This window comes from Phoxinus phoxinus (genome assembly GCF_949152265.1).
Source record: "Phoxinus phoxinus genome assembly, chromosome: 21".
NCBI lineage: Eukaryota > Metazoa > Chordata > Actinopteri > Cypriniformes > Leuciscidae > Phoxinus > Phoxinus phoxinus.
Window position 1 is genome coordinate 11709859 of NC_136896.1, and position 23742 is coordinate 11733600.

Here is a 23742-nt window from a genome sequence, read left to right on the forward strand (position 1 = left end):
TATTTTTTTTTATTAATTTCGAAATGACAAGAAATAATATGTTTTATGAAATATATTGGAGAATAGATTAGATTAAAGTACAGATGCCACTATAATTTCTTGTACTTAGGATGTGAACAGCTTAACTACAGTAAGTATAATTCAATTAAGTATTGAGTTCATATAGTATGTAGCCAACTAGCAACCACTCAAAACAGCCTAGCTACGAAATAACAACATGCTGAAAACACTGAGAACACCTTAGTAAATGTATAGCAGTATCCTAGTTTTGCACCACACACGTTTTATTCAGATATAATTTTTTTTAAATAAATATTACAGCAGACAAACATGAACGCAGTGACAGCTGCAAAAAGGAGCCTTGCTGTTATTAGGCTGAGAAAGTGGCAGTACCCCAACATCAAACACACACACACACACACACACACACACACACACACACACACACACACACACACACACACACACACACACACACACACACACACACACACACACACACACACACACACACACAGACAGACAGACAGACAGACAGACAGACAGACAGACAGACAGACAGACAGACAGACAGACAGAGAGAGAGACACACACACACAGACACTTGTCCAACAATCTGCCAGAAGACACAGGGAAGATGGGGGCTTCCATCACCAAGTCAATGGTTTGCCAAGCACATGTTATTGATTTATAAAAATGGCTCTTTCGCGTTTTCCTCCCCCACCGTCTTGTGGGATTGTCTGTGGTTAGGATCTTTTGTGTATGCGTTTAACTCTGTCGCATACCCTGACCGTGATTTTTGTCCTGCCAGTCTGTGAAATTGTGTGTGTTTAGGGATTGTGGGATTTGCCTGCCTGCCTCTCTGATTAATGATAAGTCACCTCACATTCTGTCAGCCATCTGTAATTGCCTTTTGACACCTGATGGTACAACTGAATAGATTCTGCAAGACTTTCTTTGTCCTGCTTTCTGCAGGATGAGAGATTCAACAGCCTCTTTTTATTTATATATAATTTTTATTTCACCTCAATAAAGATGATGTTTGCACAGCAGTTATAGCCATTAAAATACATAGATCTTATCCTGTCATACTCTTTCTTTTTAATATTTTTTTTTGGCAGCCCTTAAAAGAAAGTTAAAAAGAAAAAGTGCTAAGCAATGGGTTTGATTGAAAGATTTATGCATTAATTATTTGTTATATACGACTTATTTGTCCAGTTTGGTTTTGATGAGTGGGTAAATCTGCTGCGGAGAGGCGGTATTGTGTTGGGTTTGTTAAACGCTGATCAGACAAGCTGACTGGAGGGGGCGGGCTGAGTTGAGGTCTTGTTATTAGCCCGATTTACCCACTTTCAACTACCACCATTCTCTCTCTTTCTCTTTCTCTTTCTCTTTCTCTTTCTCTTTCTCTCTCTCTCTCTCTCTCTCTCTCTCTCTCTCTCTCTCTCTCTCTCTCTCTCTCTCTCTCTCTCTCTCTCTCTCTCTCTCTCTCTCTCTCTCTCTCTCTCTCTCTCTCTCTCTCTCTCTAAACACAATTTGAACAGCTCATTGAACAGACATTCTACTATTCTGCTATTGGTTACAATTCAAATTATGTAGATTTTATGTTAGGAATATTTGTAAAATTGGATATTTGCATATTTGTCAATTGTTTTCCCCTGCAGCATAAACATTTATTTGCTAATTTGATATGATGGGAGTGTGTGTGTGTTAATAATAGAGTAAATATAAACATAACGTTAATTATCAAGTGTTCCAAGATGTTTATTGGCAACATTTACAGACTTTCAGCTGTTTGCAAAGAACAAATCAAACACAAGTCATTTAAATAGCTCTGCAAATTCAACAGAAAATGCAACTTTTAATTTCTCAATTATTCAACCCCTTCATGGCAAGCATCTTTAGTACTTAAGGCGAGACACTACAGGTGAATAGGGTAAAAATAAAAACTTTTCCAGTTGATTACCTACATTAAGATGAGAAAAAAATGTAAAAAAAAAAACTAATTTAATGTTTAAATATGCAAATTAGGCAATATCTAATTATTAGGTAGGAATAATATTTTACAAATCCCTCTGTCTTCATAATATAACTAGGTAAAAGACTGGAAATTTGTATATAGGTGCTACTGAAGTGGAGATTTCGGACTTGGAGTATGAGAGAAAAGTCATTTTGAGAAAACAGGCTTTAAAGATTTATCATCGGCCAATAAGATTGCGCATTCAGCCCTTTTACTTTCACGATTAGTTGCTGATAAAAAGGAAATTACCATATTTGGATCCAACAGCATTGTACAGGAGAGAGGGAGCTTTCCAGCGTGCATTTGTTGACAGGGTGCAGACAGCGATCGCGGAGCAGCATGTTGATTAAGAATGCCAACTTTTGTTGAATTTATGAGAAATCTACAGATGCAAACAGACAAAGTGTAGAAAAATAAAGACCTAAATGTTTGTTTCTGACTTTTTTTCAGCACAAGTCTGAAAGAAGATATGTTATTGAAGACAAATATCCAAAAATCTCAAAATTGACCAAATTGACCCAATGTTTTTGCCTGACGTGTCTCGCCTTAATAGAACACCCTTTTGCTGTTATGACCTGCTGAAAACGAGATGTATAACCAGACACCAGCTTCGTGCAGCATTTCTGAGGAATCTTAACCCATTCTTCATGAGCAATGGCCTTCAGTTCAGTAATATTCTTGGGTTTGGGTTTAGATTTTCTATGGAGTTCAAGTCAGGTGACTGTGATGGCCACTGGTTTGGTGGAATTTGAGGTATGCTTGGGATCATTGTCCTGTTGGAAGGTCCAATGACACCCAAGCTTCAGTTTCCTCTCTGACGGCATGGCGATTTCTCCTTGGATTTCCTTATACTTAAATGAATCCATCTTGCCTTCCACAAGCTACAGGTTTCCAGTGCCAGAGAATGCAAAGCAGCCCCAGAGCATCACCGATCAACCCACCATGCTTAACTGTAGACAGTGTATTCTTTTCAGCATATGCTTCATTCTTCTTCCTCCAGACATACCGCTGATCCATAGGGCTGAAAAGTTCCAGTTTTGCTCCACAGAACAGAATCCCAAAACTTATTCATTGCTTATTCATATGATTTTAAACACTTTTCTTGTGCTTTTGGGTCAGTAGTGGTGTACGTCTTTGAGTTCTGGCATGCGTTTAGTACGCACCTTACTGTGCAAGCTGAAACCTCAGTGCCTGTTGCCACCAAGTCTTGCTGCAGGTCTTTTGTAGTCACTCAAGCTGAACCTGCCTTCTCAGAAATCTGTTGATAGCTTCCTTTTTCTGCCCCGTCCAGGTAGTGTAACCACTGTTCCTTTAATTGTGAACTTACGAACTATGCTTCCAACATTGTCTATTTGTTTGTACCTTGTTCCTTGGTTGTGAAGGGCGATTTATGTCTTCTCTAAACTTGTGGACCATTCTTTTTATTTAGCCATGTTTCTAACATGCAGTCAAACGCGACACTCAACAAACCTAGCCAGTTCAAATATTTAATTTGTTTTAGCTCAAGCACACCTGGTGTAACTAATGAAGCCCTTGATTCGTTGCATCAGGTGTGCTTGAGACGACACATTGTTTTGCAGATGTTTGCTGTTGTGAGGGAGTCTATCCAAGGGCTTGTATAATTTTGAGACTAAGTCATTAAATTTGCATTATCATTTGAATTTGGGGAAACCACTTGAAACATTTGTTGTGTTAAGCTATTTCAATTACTTTTGTTGGATTTGTTCATTACAAACAGCTGAAAGTCTGTCAAAATTGACACCAATAAACCTGATTTGCAATGGGGGTTGAATAATTTAGATTACAACTGTATGTGTGTGTAATACAGTATACAGTACAATATATATGCAGTATATATATATATATATATATATATATACACACACACACACACACACGATTTAAATTTAGATGCAGTTACTGTTCATGCCTTGTTGTCAATATTTATTTCAGAATAATTGTCTTCCCCTTGAACAGAAAAAGCCTAAAAACATCTTTTCAGACTTTAAGTCTGACAAAAACAATTGGTTATGCAATAAGTTATTCCCTTATGTAATATATAAATACCTTTTGACATTAAAATTGCAAATCATCATCAGCTTCATTTCCGTATACACTAAACAACAAAATTGTAGTTAAAGCAAATTTCAAAGCGTTTAAAAAAAGAGTGTTAAACCCATAATCCAAATCTGGGCAACATGCAGCATTGTACAATATTTGAAATGGACCCTTCAACCTCTAATTAGCAAAGCTAATTACCTTTATGTACTCTGTAATACATCATAATTAATGCCTAATCAATAATATCAATAAGTTATTCTCTGAATTGCCTTGCATTTCTTTCGGACTGATTGATTGATATGTGTTTAGAAATGAGACAAGTGTCCATCGCATCAATTTAGTGATGTGGTACCTAGGGTAGCAGATTTGCTGAGTATGAATGTGCAGTCCTGCTGTTCTTGCACTCCTCTGCATTAGTCATACAGTTAAGTTACGTAATGGGTTCAGTCACAGTAGCACAGAACTCAAAGCAAGTTCTTCCTTGAGGTCAGTACTAGCACACAGGCAAAGACTAGAGACCATGTAGGGCAACTCGCCCACACTACAGCGCTGATTTTTATTTAATTTAATTTAACACAAAATTTTACTCTGAATACGTATAATGCAAGCTTGAGGCATCTGTAATGACAGTCCAGGTCACCAAAAAGCAGCATCCTCAATTTTTAAGACATTATTATAGAAAAGGACATTGGAATTTATATCTTCCTAAGTATATTCTGATGTTTATGATGTCAAATTTGCCAGACATAAGGCTCCTATCATTTCTTCAATGAGTCAATGTAAAGTGGATTCAACATATGGTGGGGGTTTTTTCTGAGTACTGAGCCACTTAAACAGCTCCCCAGAGGTCCATTATCATCTATTATTCATGTCTAAGACCAGCCTTACATCCTCGGAAATGCACTTTGGGTGCCACAGATCACATTATATGTATCATTGGAGCTGATGTGTTATATTTGGCACCATGATATACTGTATCTCTTCCAGGGGTTTCTCATACACAAATAAACAAGATAAAAATGGATATATTTAGACCTGAGGGGTAGCGGAAATACTTGACCATGTTCAAAATGATAAAAATTGTGTACAGAAGATGATTAAGTAAAGGTCTGTTTTTGCCATGTCTTTATTTGCATTTACCTTGAGATAGTCCAAAAGTTTGATCTTTGATATTGTGATATTTGCATTAGGTTACAATGTTAATCTTGATCTTTCACTCACACTCTTTTTATCTCACTCTTTCACTCAGGTGTGGCGTGGAACACTGGCCAGAAGGCGTTATCGCCGCATGCGTGCTGCTCTTATCATCATCCGGGCGTACAGACGATACAAGGTTAAGTCGTACATCCGAGAGGTCAACCGGCGCTTCAAAAATGTCCGCGGCATGAAGGATCATGGCAAACATGTGAAGTGGCCCACACCGCCCAAGGTCTTGCGGAAGTTTGAGGAGGCGCTGAGGAACATCTACAACAGGTCAGAGTTACAGAGGACAGGAAGTGGACAGGCTCACTGGTGCTCTGCGTGACTCATGGGGTAGTCATGTATGGCTTCAGCTCTGCTGCATTAACGCCAGCCGTGTGACGGGGGAACACGGTCTGGCCTAATGTTATTATAACAATGTAATATGACTCACTTCAGTGCTTTTAGCTCTTTATCATTGTTGGACAAGGAAATGGTCTTTTTTTTGCTATAGACTTTTGTGTTTCCTAGGTCTTTAAGGATGGAAAGGCTCTCTTGTGTTCAACAGGGCTGCTGAGCCTGAAGCACATATTGATCTTTGGATCAAAGCCTTGTTGGAGATCTGTTCACAAGAGCCTTAACACAGCTCTGACCCTGAAAACAATGTAGAAAATGGCGTGAAAGTCAAAATAATATTCCTGGTGTTTAGACTTTTAGTCAGACTGTATGTGCACCTACAGCATAAAAAAATAATAATAATTGGGTAACGCTTTACAATAAGGTTCATTAGTTAACTACAGTAGTTAACATTAACTAATAATGAACTGCACTTATACAGCATTTGGTAATCTTTGTTAATGTTAATATCAACATTTACTAATACTTTATTAAAATCTTGTTAACATTAGTAAATGCACTGTGAACTAACATGAACAAACAATGAACAGCTTTATTTCTATTAACTAACATGAACAAATATTAATAAATACTGTAAGTGTATAGCTCATTGTGAGTTCATGTTAGTTAATACATTAACTAATGTTTAATAAATGAACCTTACTGTAAAGTGTTACCAAAAAATTATATAAAAATATATCGGAATAATAACTTGTGTAAAATCTAACTGAAATTGACACAAATTTGGCAGTATTTTTTTTTTTTTTTTGCAACTGCAGCATTTAATTACATGTTTTACTTTTTAAAAATAATTTTACTCTATAATGTTTCTTTGTTCACATTTTTTTTTAAACCAGAAAAAATTCTGCTTATTTACAGGTTTAATTTATATAACATTTTGAGTGTGGTTTCAGTATATTTAGATGTACTTTTTTGGCTACAGTAACAATAACGGTGTATGTTGCAGGTGATAGATTTGTGTTTATGATATTTATTTGAAATCATTTTAGATGGTGGGCCTGGACGCTCATTAAAAACCTGTCTCCAGAGGAGATGGTGCAGGTCAGGGCTAAAGTGGCCACATTAGAGTGCCTGAAGGGGCAGAGAGCAGATCTAGGACTGCAGAGAGCTTGGGAGGGCAACTACCTGGTTAGTGTTTAAAATCATGCAATGTATCTGAGATTAACATACGGTTTAAAATAAATAATAATACAATTAATATAGAACGTTTAACACCAAGTTTTTTCTGTTCTCAGAAAAGGGACAGTCCTGGGACAGCATCTTCTTTTACTCTGGTGTCCAGTGATCTGCAGAGGAAAGATAAGTTCATGAGAATCCTCTTCTCCTGCAATGTCCGCAAAGTATGTCCTTGATTTTAATCGGTTCAGAATTCTCTGACTCACAGTTAATGTGTATCATTGCTCAAGTCCCAGGTGTTTGCTTTGTATGTTGTTAACCTATGCAATAATATTATCTCAACAGATCAATCGCTTCAATAAAGCAGAGGACCGAGCATTGCTCATCACCGATCGCCACCTCTACAAAATGGACCCCGTCAAGCAGTACAAGCCCATGAAGAGCATCCCACTCTATAATGTAAATATTTACCTTATTCTTACATTAGTAATCATAGGTTGCATTCAAACAGCAGCATATTACGGCTGCCAATCATATTTTAGAGTGCTAAATACAGTTTGGTGTTTAAAGAGAATGATAATCACCTTATTCAATATCAAAAGTCACAACTGAATTTTAAGAATGATTGCAATCAAGATTTTTTTTATTGATTATTCAGATTGTAGTACTGTCATTTTCTTCACAGTTAAAATCAAAATGGATTTTGTTTACCGGTATATACTTCGAGGATTAATAAAGTCTGTTTTAATCTGTAAACCCAAAATGTTTTATCTTGAGCTAAAACTAGTACAACATCTAGTCTTTCCAGTCCTGGTCAGTTTACATAACATAGCTTTACACTAAATGAATTCTCTGTTGTGCTTGAAATACAGCTCAGGTCAAGCAAGCCCTTTGTCTCTGGCTTAGTTTTAAATGGGGTTAGACCTTTGAGTGCTTGAGCTATTTATTTATTTTTATTGAATGAATCAATAAATATATTGTATCAGTAAACATATCAGCTTTAATGATATTTGTATTTTTAAACATATATACACTACTGTTCTAAAGTTTATTATGCTCACCAAAGGCTGCATTTATTTGATCATTATTATTACAAATAGATACATTTTTTATATTTTTATACATTTTTAATGTGTAATTTTTGTGGAAACTGTGATGCATCTTTTAGATGAATAGAAAGTTCAAAAGCATTTATTTGAAACATCATTTTTGGTTTGAAAAATTATTTACTGTCAGTTTTGATCAATGTAATGCATCCTTTGCTGAATAAAATTTATATTTATTTTAAATATATATCTTACTGACCCCAAACTATTGAAAAATAGTAAAAAAAATATTTTTTAAATATATACATTAGGGTGGCCATTTCCATAACACCAAAAAGGAGGACACTTTGCGCCAGTGAGGCAAGAATAATTGCATAGGACTCTGGTGTACTCGCAACTACAATACAATTTTGTCCATATCGATGGTATCACGATACAGTGATTCTGAAATAGCCTATTCTATTCTATTCATTACCAGACTATTTGATCTACGATATATCTTAATGTAGACCTATGTGTAACAAGAGGCAAAAAAGTTTTGTTCACAGTAATTGTATTTATTCAAGACATTGTGTCTGGTCAAAACTGACCCCTGAGATGAAACCTGTCTTGCAAAGTGCACAGTGCCTGAAGTTACATTTCTGGACTTCTGGAAATAACAGAAATGCATAAATAAACAAATAATGAATGCGAAAAATAAATACACATTTCATATTGAAATAAATTCGTGCTTTTTCTTTTCCATTCCGGATTAAATGAGGTCTGACGTTTCGGCATGTTAACGTTATGATATGACGTAGCCAGCACGTGGAGGCTTGTTTATGTTTTTAACCAATGATATATCAGATATTTATTTGACACCGTTTTCAGCCAATTATTTGTTTGACCAGAGATCTTACGGCATTAGACGCTATGCTGCTGTGTCCCAATAAAGATTCTAGAGCGGATTTTTTTTTGGCCGATTAAGCGCAACTCCAAAAAGGAGGACAAATGAGTGTCCGGCTTGAGGCTGCGCCGGACAGGGGGCTTAAAATCCGGACTGTCCGGCCAAAATCCGGACTTATATATACATATATATGCTAATATATATGCTCCACCCTAATATACATATATATATGCTAATTGTATTAAATTAACTCAGCAATAGTACTGGGAGAAGCGAGTTGTAAAAGTGACACATAATTAAATTTATCAACAGCGTTTAATTAACTATTCTTTTGTTCTTCATTCAACACAAATACCGCGTTTTTTTTTATTGCTTTGACTATATGCTCATTGGGTCGGATAATACATTTCCTAATGTGGCTGGGTAAATATCTGATTTTTGTATGCTGGAAAAGAGCAGTTATCATCTCTTGATTAGGGAAAGGTCACTGCCCAGCTAAACCTTTCCTGCCCCTCACATTTATTTATTGCTCCAGTGTCACAGAACGCACAGGTCAGGGAAATTGATAAAATGATTTATGCGACAGCTAACACCTCAAAGACAAAAGGATATCAAAGACACTCATTGCATTATTAAATGGTTGGGCTGGAACAATGTCCTAAAAAAAACATTACAGAGATATTATCCCCCCAAAAAAGAAAATCCCCACGTTAATCCCCCCCCCCCCCCCCCCAAACAATCCACTCTGCAACTCAGCTACGCTCCTCCTCCTTCATCCATCTCCTTCACCACTGTTGTCATGCCAACATCCCAGGGGATGGGGTTGTCATGGTGACGGAGCAGGAGGGGAGATCAGCTGATGTCTAGTATCGTTCCAGCATGTGCACAAATTTGCCTCCTCTGTGTGTTCCTTCTGCTCATGCTTGCTTGTGTCTTCGCACTTCTGTGGTCTTTCTTTGTTTTCATCTCTTTCTCTCCTGTTGCAGGCTGTTTTACGCTTCATAGACCTCTTTGTATTCTATATATTTTCCTGAATGCTGTTTGTTTGGTTAATTTATCTCGGCATGATGATTAGAAATTATAATAAAATTGCCCAGTATTACTATGGAAAGGGGGCAAAGAAGATATGTAGCCTATAGTGCACAAAATCACACTGCATGATACTTATTAATGAATCTTTGACATGGGAGCACTACTATTCCTTCAATCATTTTCGAACACAGGAAGTCAGTAGTAATGTGACTCATGTTCTACCGGTTTCTACCAGACACCAGGGGTGCCTGATCTGTATTTCCACAAGCATTATATGGATATCGGGATATCACAACCTGTTCTGGCTTGGTCATCAGTGTCATGTTCACATTTGTCTTTCGTAACTGTTCTTTAAATATTTACTCATACTATAAGTGACAAATTGCTCATATCCGGCATCCCATAATGACTGTATTATCATGCGGCCCTAATTTGGTCACACCAGCTGTCTCTCTCTTGCATATTTTCTCTATGTGCCCATCACCAAGATCTTAGATGTGGTAGAGATCCCTAGTTTCTTAATCTATTCAGCTAGTGATTTTTGCCCAGGAATACTGATCCATGGGGGAGTCGGTACACTCGATTTCCCCCTAGCTGTTTTTTACTTTAGCCCAGACTGTGTTCGTTGAACCCTAGCCCCTATCTGGGTGAATAAGGGAGAGAGCGAGAGAGATAAAGAAGATGAAAGACAAATACATTTTACCTCAAGGAAACTGCATCACACATTTTGAAGTGCTTCATCTGGATAAGAACAGTTATGTACGGAGGCATGCTGTTGTATTTGGGTCAAAAAAGTATGTCTGAAAGTCTAGGTCTTTGAAATTATTCACGTTGGTTTCAAACACCTTTGAAAGAACATTTATGACATTTTCAGCATAAAGTTTGAGACAAAAAATTGTTGAGTGGTGTGACCATGAAAATTTAATACTCTAATCATTATTTCCAGAAACGTCTTCAATTATTGTTTTTTTATTACAAATTCCATGAATTTTTTTATTCATGTATTAACCTTTTTTTTTTTTGTGGTTTCTCCATTTGGCAACCTGAGCTAGCCTTTCCATGTCATAAAAATGTTGATGATCTGACATTTTTAAGAGACTTGCTGATGGTCTACAGCTCTATCATATTATTTTTTATGGTTTTCTTGTCAAATGACAATAAAGTGGCTTCCTGTATGGTGGTTAAACCAGACTGACTTTGAAATGGCAGACAACGTTATTATAAGTATTAATTGTCTTTTAAATGGTTTTTTAATGGTTTTCTTTATTTTACAATCTCTGGATCATTTTTGCTTAAAGCCACTGTTTATACACTGAAATGGATGATAGTTTAGGTGTTTCAAGTTAAGTCCTTGCCCTTGCCTGACTATATTTTTAATTACTTAATTTAGCATATAATAGAAACGTAATGTCATTAACTTCTGCAGTCTGTTCTGACACATGGTTGAACTAGAACCCAAGGTCCCAAGCACCAACCCGCCACACTCAAACATCTAATATCCCTTTAATTATCACCAGTCTCATGTTAAATGATTGTTTTGACCAGTTGTTATTGTTAAATAATAATAAACTTGTTACAAATGAATTGAAATGAAGCTGAAATAAAATATAAACATTAGATGTAAAACTTAAACTTAAATTAAAATAAGAAACAGTCCCTTAAGTTTCAGTCAATGTACTAAAATTACTAAAACTATAATGGAAATCAAAAATCAATTAAAGCGGGATATAAATAAAAATGAATTAAAACTGAAAATATACAAATAAAAGCTCATTAGAAATATTTGTTAATAGTATATGAATTATATATATATATATATAACAATGACAATGGTTTTAAAGGTCATCTGCTCTGGAAATGATTAGTTGCTCCCACACTTCAATGTACCAACAGATGTGTAATGTTTCCTGTGAGTGCACCTCCAAAACCCAGGGCCCACATTTGCAGGTTGACGATAATGAGAAGTAGATTATGGCAGGGCTTATTAGTGAACGCTGGTCTGCTGTGTCTGTATGAGTGCGGTTTTAACTCGCATCACCCTTTCTTTCTGTCTCAGGTGACCGGAGTGAGCGTTTCCCCTGGGAAGGACCAGCTGGTCGTCTTCCACACCAAAGACAACCGGGACCTAATCGTGTGCCTGCAAGGCATAGTGCCAGCGGGGGACAGCCGCATCGGAGAGCTGGTGGGGACCATGGTCAGCCACTTCAAAAGGTGATACCAGCAAGGGGCGCACCTGAGAGCGATTTGGGAGAGATAGCAAGACTCTGGGGACAGGGCCAGGGCACATAAGGCTAAGAATGCCAACCATAATAATTCACCCACTGTCTTCTCTGTAGAGCCAGTTCAGGGCGTTTAAGGACAGAGCAGCCAGCTTAGCACTGTCGGATTGGTACCCCCTATGGCTTTTTATGATGCGGTAGAAAAAAGTGTCTTCTAGATTTGAGAGTTACTTTATGCTTTAAAGAAGCTGCCAAATGAGATGGATGCTCTGCTTGATGTTTGCTAAAATATGTCCTTGTGTGCCATACTGTGGTGGTTAAGGGGTTACACTTCCTGAAATCGACAGGCGGTAGACACTATAACAGCACTTTTGATGTTTTTTTTGTTTTTTTGTATGGCTTATGAATCAGAAAAAATGTTGATGGACTCAAAGGGTTATCTGAGGTATGTAGAGTGTCTGTCTATGTACTGAGATTAGAGGAAAGCCAAGAGATCCCGGTAAGATGAAGGCAGTCTGAATGAATGTTTCCATTTTGTGTGTCTGTGTGTTTTAGCCAAATAAGGCTGGCTGACCGGGCAGATTATGATTTAAAACCCACATATACAGTGCCCTGAAACAACCTTTAAAAACATGCACAATAACAGACCTAGGCTTTGTACAGAAAGTATACACGTTAATCAAACTACAATTACAATACAGAGGTGAAGCACAACATGTATTCAATCCTTCAAATATTCGAAAACACATTGGGTCCTATCATACACCCGGCGCAATGCAAGTGTGTTTTGCTGGTTTCAACCTGACACAGTTATCATTTTCATGTCCTGCCATTACATTCGTATCATGTGTTGTTTAAATAGCAAATGCATTTTCGCCCATTTGTGTGCCCATGACCAGGACCCATGGACCTATGGCCCATTTCAGAGCTGGTCTGAAAACGAGGTGTGTTCAGGCACATTGATGGCGCGTTGCTATTTTGAGGCAACTGAAATAGAAGTTTTTTTTTGTTATTGAAAGAGCACGTTAATAATGTGCGCCTATAGGCGGGTCCACAATGCGTGTACACTTTGTCCCATAGATGGTCTGCTGCTCACGCGCATTAACCTCGCACATAAGCAGATCTGTTTCCTCTCTAGAGAAGTGGTCAGTTTTTCCGCTTGCTAATTCCGCCATGTTAATAGCGAATCCGCCATGGCGTGAGCGCAACTGCCTTTTAAAGACAATGGGAAATGAGATTCTGATTGGTTTATTGCAGCCCGATCTCATCCCAAGGCGTCATATACTGACGCTTTTGACATATCGTCTACATCCAACGCACATGGCACCCTTTAGCGTCAATATGAGACGCATATAGATATGGGCCAGAAGGCGCCTCCTAGCGGTCTAACCCTAACCCTACCTCAGACCTAAACCCAACCATAACCGAACAAAGCTCGTGTCATATTGACGCTAAAGGGTCATGTGCGTTGGATGTAGACGAAATGTCAAAAGCGTCAGTATATGACGCCCTAGGATGAGAATGCGTTGTTTATTGCACGTTATGCCCAAAACACAACCATTACTCATTAAGAGAATAGGGACAACCCTTTTAGACCATGTGCTGGGCTGCCGACCATTTTTCCCGTCGTTAAACTAGCAAAAGTGCACTTGCGCCGTGTGCTTTAAACCATGCGCTTAGATCGTTAAAATAGGGCCCTTCGTATCATGTGTACTTGGCCAGATAGATGAAGACTGTAGCTCGGCTACAAAAACCACTGCGCATGTAAACGCGTGATATCGACTTTCCTTACAAAGATGCTTCGCTGCTTTTCCTGTAAATAAAGCCCCGTGTCCCCCAAGCAGGTTGTTTTTCAGAAAACACCTTGCTAACGTTTCGTTGCTAATGACCTGCAGCCGTAAGCTCTCTCTGGATCCATCCATCAGCGTGATCCATTCACCGAACAAAAGGCCAGGCTCTGAGGCTGCCGTGTTCTTCTGCTTTCCTCTCCCTGTAGATGTGTACTTAACCTTTATCTCTCCTCTGCTGTCCCGCACATCAGCCTGAGCACTAGCCACCGCAGAGGCGCTAGTCCTTCCGCTCTCAGTTCACTTCCTATTGCGATTTCAACTGTGACATCTAGGAAAGAGCTTGTATAGCAGCTTTTGAAAGGTGGTGGTAATACAAAAATAGTAGTCAGTTTAAATTATTTTAAATTATACCGAACCTATGCCATTATGCATGATGTGGACGTTAAGTGAGTTTGGATCTCTGGGCACGTTTCGCTGAGGTTTGACACTGAACTGGTTTGACTTTCTGCCAGAGTGGCTTTACGGGAAAACTGCAGACATAACCATTTTTTTTCTGTGCTATTAATACATTGGAAGAGCATCCCGTGTATTGAAAATCAGTCTGACTGGCAAAGTCTGTGCCATATGCGAGTAAAATCATAACCCTCTCATCTGCAGTAAGACTGTTGTTAACAGTCTCTGATATCTCAATCTAGTTCTATGTAAAAAGAAGATTATTTCTCTAAGTGCCTATTTTCTCTCTCAACATTTTAACTTTTCTCTGAAACTTACTTTGTTTATCCTCATTGTTCCAGCATCTCTCTTGCCCAGTTACAAAACTTAGTAAGCTGCCTCGCTGTCTGCTGTCTATTTAGGCAGCATTGATTTAACCTCAAGTGAAGTACACATTCATAATTAATTTCAAAATTGAGTTTTATGTAAACAATGCAATACTCTAATAAGCATGAATAGAGATAACACACACGATGAATAAATAATATTTTTAATTATATTAAACTATTTGAATGTTTATCAACATTCTGTATAATTATTAATTAGATATACTAAATATTAAAATAATATTATGAAAAAATAATAAATGATAAAATATAAATTTTGAAAAAAATGCTCTGGAGAAAGTCATGCAGGTTTTGAACGACATGAGGTTGAGTAATTAATGACAATACATTTTTTTTTCTTAATAACTATCCCTTTAAAATGCTGCCTGTGGTGTGGAGGCTCAATATTTCTCTTGTCCTACCCTACTTCCTCTCTTCTTTTCCAGGGATGAGATGTAGGAGATTAAATATTTAAGGTTGTGTGACTGCAGCTCTATTTTTAACCGGGCTCTTCATCATTGGCATGCACAGCACACAGGAAGCACTGCACCTATTTCTCTCTACACAGGGAATGCCTCATCGCTCCAGCTATCACACCTGCCTTTAAGCATTATTCAAAGAGATTCGAGCCACAGCCCGACAAATACACACCCACACACTGTCTGGCCGACATGCGCACACGCTCGCACACATCTGTCTGCATCACCGTAGCTGTCACTCATCCTGTCACAGTTATCAAGGAGCGCTTCACTCATGCACTAAACAGAACGTGTGAAGACCCAGATCAGGATTAGCTACACTATTTCGAGTCTTGAGGTTCTGTTGGCTACTTTGTTGCAGCAAGAAAAGCCCAGAGTCTCCTTTATTAGCCTGTGTAACTCTTTCAAAAGAGGGAATTCCTCTGTGAGATGCCAAATCCAGTGTGTTGGTCTAATCTGTTTAAATTGGGCTCGAAACAAAGGTGTTGGTGTCAGCTCAGCTAGTGTCTCATCTGAATGAAGACCCTTGTCTCTATTGATCACTGTAGCTTGAACTAAAAGGGCCTGTGAAATTAAATGAAAGGGTTCTCTACAGGAATCCATTAAGTCTGTCTCCTTTTAACACTTCTCTGAGGGAATGAATGGTGCCTTTTGGACTCGAATCCTGTTTCAGAGCTCCTGGGAGAGTGACCAGGAGTTTGGATGTCTGAGTGAGTGTCGTCCTGAACCTCTGACATCATTATAGCGTTAAGGAATAGGGGGTCAAAGACTTGTGCTTCAGGCAGAAGGAAAGCAAGTGTGGGGCTTTTCATTTCCTGCCACTGTAATTATATATTGACATGCATATAGAAGGTCACGGGGTCATTGAAACGCTCTTAAGACAATAATCAGCAGTTACTGATATGAAATCATCCTTCAGGTTCAGTGTTCTTTTGGCTTCTGGGCTTCGCTTTATTGCTTTTTTCTCTCCGTTTAATCTCTCAACTCAGCAAAATCACATGCCATTACTTTTTATTGATCCCTGTTTGTTCCTTGATCACTTTCTGCGTGCTTATTACCCAGAGTGCCTCAGAATGACCTCCATCCCCTCACTAACTGGGCCAGATTCCAATCTGCACTTCTCTGTAACTCTGTTAGACAAAGACTCTGAATATGTGTGTTTGTGTGAGAGAGAAGAGGACTTTACAGCAATCCTCATAGTAGTCCAGCATTAGTCCTGAGATTGATACCTGATTGCAAGGCATGATGGGACGGGGGTAATAGGTGTTCTGGCCACTTCCTCACTACCCTTTTTCTATTTGTGTGACAATTAACAAGTTAAATCAAAACTATTTGTTTTACTAATAAATAACCATTTAAAATGAATTAAAATTGAAAACAAATTTCACAATATTACTGTTTTTAGTGAGCATAAGACACATCTTACCAACCCCAAACCTTTTACATTACAGTCTGGCTAACCATTTTCTTCCTTCCAAATTACAATAATCACCAAAACCTATGTCGTCAGTGTAGAAAACACAAAATATACCAATAATAAGAGTGTCTCTGTCCAGACCGTAATTTGTGCTGCAGCACTTTTCATTCTTTTTATAAATCAATCATGACTATGAGAGAAGAGTTTCCGAGTAGAAGCATAAGTGAATTTATTCCATTGATGGGATCAGGTTTCTAATTCTAAAGTCCCTGGCTGGCTTAAGTGTGTGTTCTAGCGCCAGTGTAATGAGAAACGGGCATGATACAGCATCGAGCAGGGCAGGAAGCTACTCTGTGCCTAATGTGCTGTATTATAAATGCGCACAATAATGCGAACGTTTTTTCAGGCCTCATTAGTCTGTTGCCAGTGACTCTGTGTTGAGGTGCTGGCTGCAATCATTGTGTCCTTCAGCAAGGTCATCCTTCATGCTGAACGCTCTTTCAGCCTCCAGATTGTCAAGTTTTTACCCCTCTTGTCCTTCCAGTGCTTCATTTGTGCGTTTCCTTCTTCTGTTTTGTCCATTATTTCTCTGAGCCTGCACTAGCTTTGTTACTCATTCCATCTGTTTATTTTTTCCTCTGTATTTCTCACCTCACCTCACTCTTCTTGGTGCTGCAGATGCAGTTCCCATAGCAACTAGACGATCCATGTCTGTCTGATATTTAGTCCATTAGTTGGCCTGCCGGTTTAGAATACTAATGAGTAAGAGAGAGAGAGATGCTTCTCTAAATAGCTCCATTTGCCCACCCTTTCAAGGTAAAGGCTGCTATGAATTGCCTGTTGCAGTGATTATACTGGAATTCGTATGTAAATTAGTTGCTTACAGTAGCCTGCAGAGGGAAAACTCATTTCACCCTCTCCGAGCGAAACAAAAAAGTGGGAATTTGCAATCTTCAATGTGCATTTACATGCTCTTCAGTGGTAAAGTTCATGTGATTTAAAGTAAATGCATGTGATTTTCATGTAATATTCATAATACAATTTCCTTTAGATTTTTTCACAATTTGAAGTTTTAAGGCTGGTTGAACCTTTTATTCTACACTATTAACACAAAAGAGACATTTATTGTAATATTTTATGATTTTATAGTGTATTTACACTACCATTCAAAAATTTGGAGTTGATAGTTTTATTTGAAAGAAGTCTGCATTTATTTGATCAAAAAATACAATAAAAACAGTAATATTGTAAAATATAATTGAAATTTAAAATAACTGTTTTCTATTTTAAAATATTTAAAAATGTAATTTATTCTTGTGATGTCAAAGCTGGATTTTCAGCATCATTACTCTAGTCTCCAGTCACATGATGCTTACGAAACATTTCATATTGTTGTCATCATCAATGTTGAATACAGTTGTGTTGCTAAATATTTTTATTTAAACCATGACATTTTTATAACATAAATGTGTTTTTACTATTTATTTACATTAGAAATGTAACTTTTGATCATTTTGAATGAAAGTATTATGTTTTTTTAATCTTACTGACTTCTTTTGAACGATATTAATATACAATATACCAAGCTTTTGCATTTTAAGCCTTTTTTACATTGCATTAAAAAAAGTAATAACAATAGTATAAACAATATTACAGTAACTAGATCATTTTATCTACCTTATTAATAATTTTTTTTTATTTTTTATTATCATTACGGTAAAGTTGTAGCAACCGCCATTGCTCTCCTGTCCAGCACTTCACCACCCAGTCCAGTAGGCGGAGCAACAACAACTCCAGACATCAAACATTGAACACTGTCAGGCACAACATAGCAATCAATCAGAACAATTAATTAACAGGCATGCAGCATTACCAGCACAATGAATGTACACAGCACTCGAAAACACAATGAGCTCATGGAAGAAACTTCCCCACTGGGGTCACTTTTGGACAGTGTTGCTTCAAAATAAATCAGTGGTTTATAGAGTATACATTCAATATCACAATAATCACATTTTATATATTATATCATATTTTTGCACTGCCAACTACTTTGTCCAAATTCTCTTTGGAGAAAACTCAAACACATCAAGTATGTACAGTAAATTGCTGTTTTTCTGTCAAATTAAGCTTGTTTTGCTATCTAATGAGCTGGATGTGTTTGTGTGTTTAGTCATCCTGAACTGAACTGATGGAGAGAAAGGCTTAGCTGACGAACAGGTTAGGGGTTTAAAATGGATGTTGGGGTGTTGGTGGATGGCTATGATATTGTGCTTGTGTGCGTTTGAATTGGAGTGGATGAATCTGACCTACTTTCTCTTGTGCTAGCTCTGCATTGCTGTCTCGCTCGCTCTCTCTCACCGCTCCACCCCCACTGCCCTTGTGTCTTACATTCTTTCACTCTCTGCGTTCCAACCAGCCAGAGATGTGATTATGGGAGGATGCTTCGTTGGCTCATGTACAACCCCCTCCTCTCCCTTCTTTCTGTCTGTGTGACTCTCACCTGCTCTGCATCTAATGTCTCCTCAGCCATTTTACCTCACATCCTGTTCCTTTACCGTCCTCTCATTTCTTCTCCAATCACTGAACATAACCAAATGCTAAAACATTTACATTTGTGTAGCTGTCTTTACCACCACTACCATAATTACAGTTTCTGTCTTTGTAATTGCTACTATCATTGTTACTATTACTAATACAATTACATGTGCTATTTCTAAAGCTGTTATTATGACTATTTTGCTTTTATTACTGCTACAATACTCAGTATTACAGTTATTAGTGTTATCTTTTGGCTGTTTGCCTCAAGGCAAATACTATGTCCATTATTTTTAAAATTAAATTATTTAAGTTATATGAATTTCTATTTTAATTCTACTTGATTTAATTAAATTGAATGAAATTAGAATATAATTTTACTTCCTTAATTGAAATGCAGGAATTTAATTTAATTTAAAAGCACACACACTTTTGGACAATACTTATTGAAGGATTTGTTCTTGTTTTAATGTAATGTAGGTTTTTTGTCATATTTAGCCATACTAGTCTTTTTTTAGGTGATGATAGAAGGAGGTACATTCTCATTCTAGAGAACGTTTGATTGGATGAAAATCAGTGTAGTGCAGGATGAGTCATCAATACTTTGGTCGAGTTTTCCAATAGGAGAAAGACTACATTTTAAATTTGTATATTGCTAATTGATGTGTATATTTCCTAGTTAAATTTGTAATCTTTACTTTTATTCAGCAAGGATACATTAAATTGATCGAAAGTGACAGAAAAGACATCAATAATTCTAAAAATGTTTTTTTCTGTTTTAAATAAATGCCGTTCCTTTGAACATTCTGTTCATCAAAAAGTCCTAAAAAATTGTATCACGGTTTCCACACACACACAAAATTAAGCAGCACAGCTAATAATAGCTAATGTTTCCTGTTTACCGCGAAATATTATAGTGATTTCTAAAGGATCATGTGACTGAAGTAATGGCTGCAGAAAAGTTTGTAATCACAAGAATAAATTACATTTTAAAATGTATTTTTTACTATTCTTTTTTATTAAATTAAATATATGCAGCCTTGGTGCACTTCAAAGACATTTAAAAAATCTTTCTGACCCCCAAATTTTGAACGGTAGTGTATATGCTAGAAATACATTAGTCAAAGAAATAGCATTTTTAAGTCGATAAGAAAAACAGTCGATCTCTCTTCTGTCCAGTCAACCTCTTTCTGTCATTCATTTTGCTGATATCAAGCTTGGTTTTGGAGAATGGTCTGGAGTTAGCAAAACATCTGAAATCACTCATAGCACCTTCATCCTCACTCAACCTCTCAGTTCCTCTCAGTCTATCCTCTCTTTCTATCCTCTCTTTCTTCACATCTCTATCATCTCTTATTAACTAGCCTCTTTCACTTGTCACCTACACTGACCCTTTTGCAGTGATCCTCTGCTGAGGCTCTACTCTGTGATTTGATGTTCCCGAAGCTGATGAATGACAGTAAGGAGCTTTATGGCTATATAGACATTATCTGGATGTTTGGTAAGTCATGCTTGGATCAAGCAACAGCCTCTTTCTGCAAATGAAGTGCTAAGCTGTCCTTGCTTCCCGCCACGCTCTGGGAAATCTGCATTAACACTATTGATTTCCTGCTATTAGGCCTTAATATCATGATATTAGCATGTTGATTTTTAAAAAGTGTCTCCCATTACCAGTCAGGATTATTTTTATGTGACTTTGAGTGACCAGAAATTGACCCAGAGTATTGTCCCTAAAAATGTCTTGTTGATTATACAGCTCCCATGGGGATTCTTTTAGGAAGTGACATTGTCTCCTCAGTAGCCAGCAGGGCATATAACAATGGGTGGCGTATGTATAAAGTGTGCTGATTTTCATGGGGCATCTGTCCTATTGTATTTTGACCATTGAGGAACAGATTGTCTACTGTGAATCAGTGAATGGTTTTCCCCAACCTTCGCAGAGAAAGGGAGAGAAATGATTAGGTCCATACTGCACCCTGACCCTACACACCTGCTGTTCATCAGATTTACTTCTATTGATTCTAAACCTTCAGCACAGGTAATCTCAGGTCCACTTTGATCTCTCTGAACTCTCAACAGGAAGTGTATCTGCACACTATCAGCAAACTTACCGCCAAATATTACTGATTCATATCAACAGCTGCTGTCGGTAATTTCAGTCGCTGATAACTGGAACACAGCGGTCTGTCTTTAGTCAATGAGCAAATCTGCAGGTGTCTGTTAAGCTTGAAATCTTGCTGATATTCCATAAGAAAAATGGACTTCCTGATTTGAGCCTTCAAAATTACTTGCATATTAGAGTCATGTTGATTTAACATATTCGATTAACTTTTTCAAAATATATATATTTTTAAGAGATTGGCAATGATCATCTTGATTTAACATATTAGATGACCTTTTTCAAAATATATTTATTTTTAAGAGATTGGCAATGATCATTTTATTGAGAATTTAAAAACTATTTTTATTAAAAGAACATTTTTTTTTTAATCAATGCATAAAAGGGTTCAGTAATATTGATTTGCTTAAAATAAACTATTTTTAAATTTTTTTTTATTTTAGTATAGGGTCTGTTTGCATGACACCACTTTCAACTAAAAACTGAAAACTTTTAATGCGTTTTGTCCATTCGTTTCTTTACAAAATGGCATCGCCAACTACTTTCGTTTTTAGTTGCCTCCGTGGATCCGTGTGAACGGGGATCGTTTTGACAACATTGCTGTCTGTATATGCAAAAAAACGCTGAGGAAAAACTTTTCTGATCGCTGTCATGTTAGTGTACCCTTACCCCTTATATACTGCACATGTCCGCGGCGCATTACGCCAAGGTTTTGTTCCATCCTCCAACACGGTGCCAACTCACACCAGGAGCATTTCAGAAGCAAATCAACTGGATTCGCGAGTACACAATATTTACCTGTCTGACGTTGTTTTTCTTTTTCTTTTTTTGGGGTTCTACCATGGTTAAGTTGGCTAAATGGTTATGTTTTGTCCGGTTTAATTGTGTGTATTGTTGTATTGCTGTCCTACTTTGTTGTGATGTAGCCTACAGACAAAGTTAAGACACTTAAAAGTCCATGAACGACAAGGATAAAAGATTTGTAGCTGTGTTTTAGTCGTTTAAAATACATCGTCAATCATCTTGTATCTATATTTCACATGCAGTGCCTGTGAGCAGGAGGAGAACACCGGCATTTGGACGTGGCGTCCATCAAAAATAGACTAGGCGTCTATCTTTAGCGAAGCAGTGCGGAGAGCCACTTCTGGGACGCCTCTGAAACGTGCCGTGTCGAGGCTGGTATAAACACAAGCATTCAGAACCGGTGGCCATGTAGGAGCCGTAATGTGCCGCAGACTTTTGCAGTGTAAATAAGGGGTTAGATGTTACCACATGAAGCACATTTTTAGCTTACCTGACACATTTTTACGGTTTTCCCTATAGGGCTGGCCTCTCTGTCGTCCATTATTTCCTCCCTGTCCTATTATTTTGCGCTCTCGTTTTCACTTACTTGCTCATCCCTCTCTCTTTCCTCTCCTCACTATCGTTTGCCTCTTTTGCATTCATGCCTGCTGTTCTCTGAGAAGAGCCCCAGCTTTGATCAATATTTCTTCTTGCTAAGCCTTTTCTCCCTGTTCTTCTAAATGACCTACTTTGTAATCTCCTCCTTAACAGCTCTCTTTAAAATTGTGAAAAAGAGCAGAGGCAACGAAGCCCTGCCACTGATCTGATACATATTAGAAGCTAAAGCTCCTGCTTGTGTTTGATAAATAGTCGTTTTAGAGGGCAGGCTTTACTGCATAGAGAGATTTGAGGAAGCTGAATTATTATATTTTCTACAGTAATCTATCTACTTGGCTTATTCATCATCCGCGCTGGTGACTCAATGAACGTCATGCTCCTTTTGGTAGACTTCACACATTGAAAATCAACTAAATGCTGATGAAAATTAAATGTAGCAAAGCTTAATTGTTCATTAATGAATCAATGAGGTATAATTTGACTGATTTTATTCCATGTTTTTTATTTTTTATTTAAGGATCATGGTGAAAAAAACACTTACACCATCACAAGATGTGCTCTCTGTTCTAATCCCTAGGACAAGGTTTAATAATAGCAACCTCATAAAGGTGTGTGTGTGTGTGTGTGTGTGTGTGTGTGTGTGTGTGTGTGTGTGTGTGTGTGTGTGTGTGTGTGTGTGTGTGTGTGTGTGTGTGTGTGTGTGTGTGTGTGTGTGTGTGTGTGTGTGTGATTACTGTAGTGGGGCAGTATGAAGTGAAGGGTGCTGTGGTGCTGCCTCTCTTTTCTCAAGTGCACAGCAAGCATAATGCATTTTAGCTTCTTTTTTTTTTTTGAGGATGTGAAGACGGATTAGCCCAAGGGCATATCTGCTATTTTTGTAGGTGGGGCGTGACTATGTTGCAGACACACATTAATTCTTCTCTCCTCCCATTTCCCCTCTCTCCTCGACCCACAAAATATACCAGAGCCAAAATTGCTTTGCAGATAAATACAATGCAGAATAGGGATCATAAGAGACCGTTTAACTCTTTTCTGAACCTCAGTTGCATCTGCTGTTGTGGCAGTACAATAGAAAGTGTCAGTAAGGGCTCTTTTACATGACGAAAATCCTCTTTTTGGCCTGCTGACCTCCTCATGGACATTGAGAGAGAAAATATTTATTTAAACATTATTGCTCTATTGGATGCATGTTTATAACAAGTAC

At 37.7% G+C, this 23742-nt stretch overlaps 1 protein-coding gene across 1 annotated transcript in view; it reads left to right on the forward strand.

Annotated features, from left to right (window-relative positions):
- myo1d (myosin 1D) overlaps window positions 1-23742 on the forward strand; it is an 81331-nt gene that overhangs the window by 44035 nt on the left and 13554 nt on the right. The window contains exons 18-22 of the mRNA XM_079594930.1: window positions 5331-5554; window positions 6667-6805; window positions 6913-7017; window positions 7139-7252; window positions 11814-11968. Of these exons, the coding sequence (XP_079451056.1) occupies window positions 5331-5554; window positions 6667-6805; window positions 6913-7017; window positions 7139-7252; window positions 11814-11968 (737 nt within the window). The remainder of the gene's footprint in view (window positions 1-5330; window positions 5555-6666; window positions 6806-6912; window positions 7018-7138; window positions 7253-11813; window positions 11969-23742) is intronic.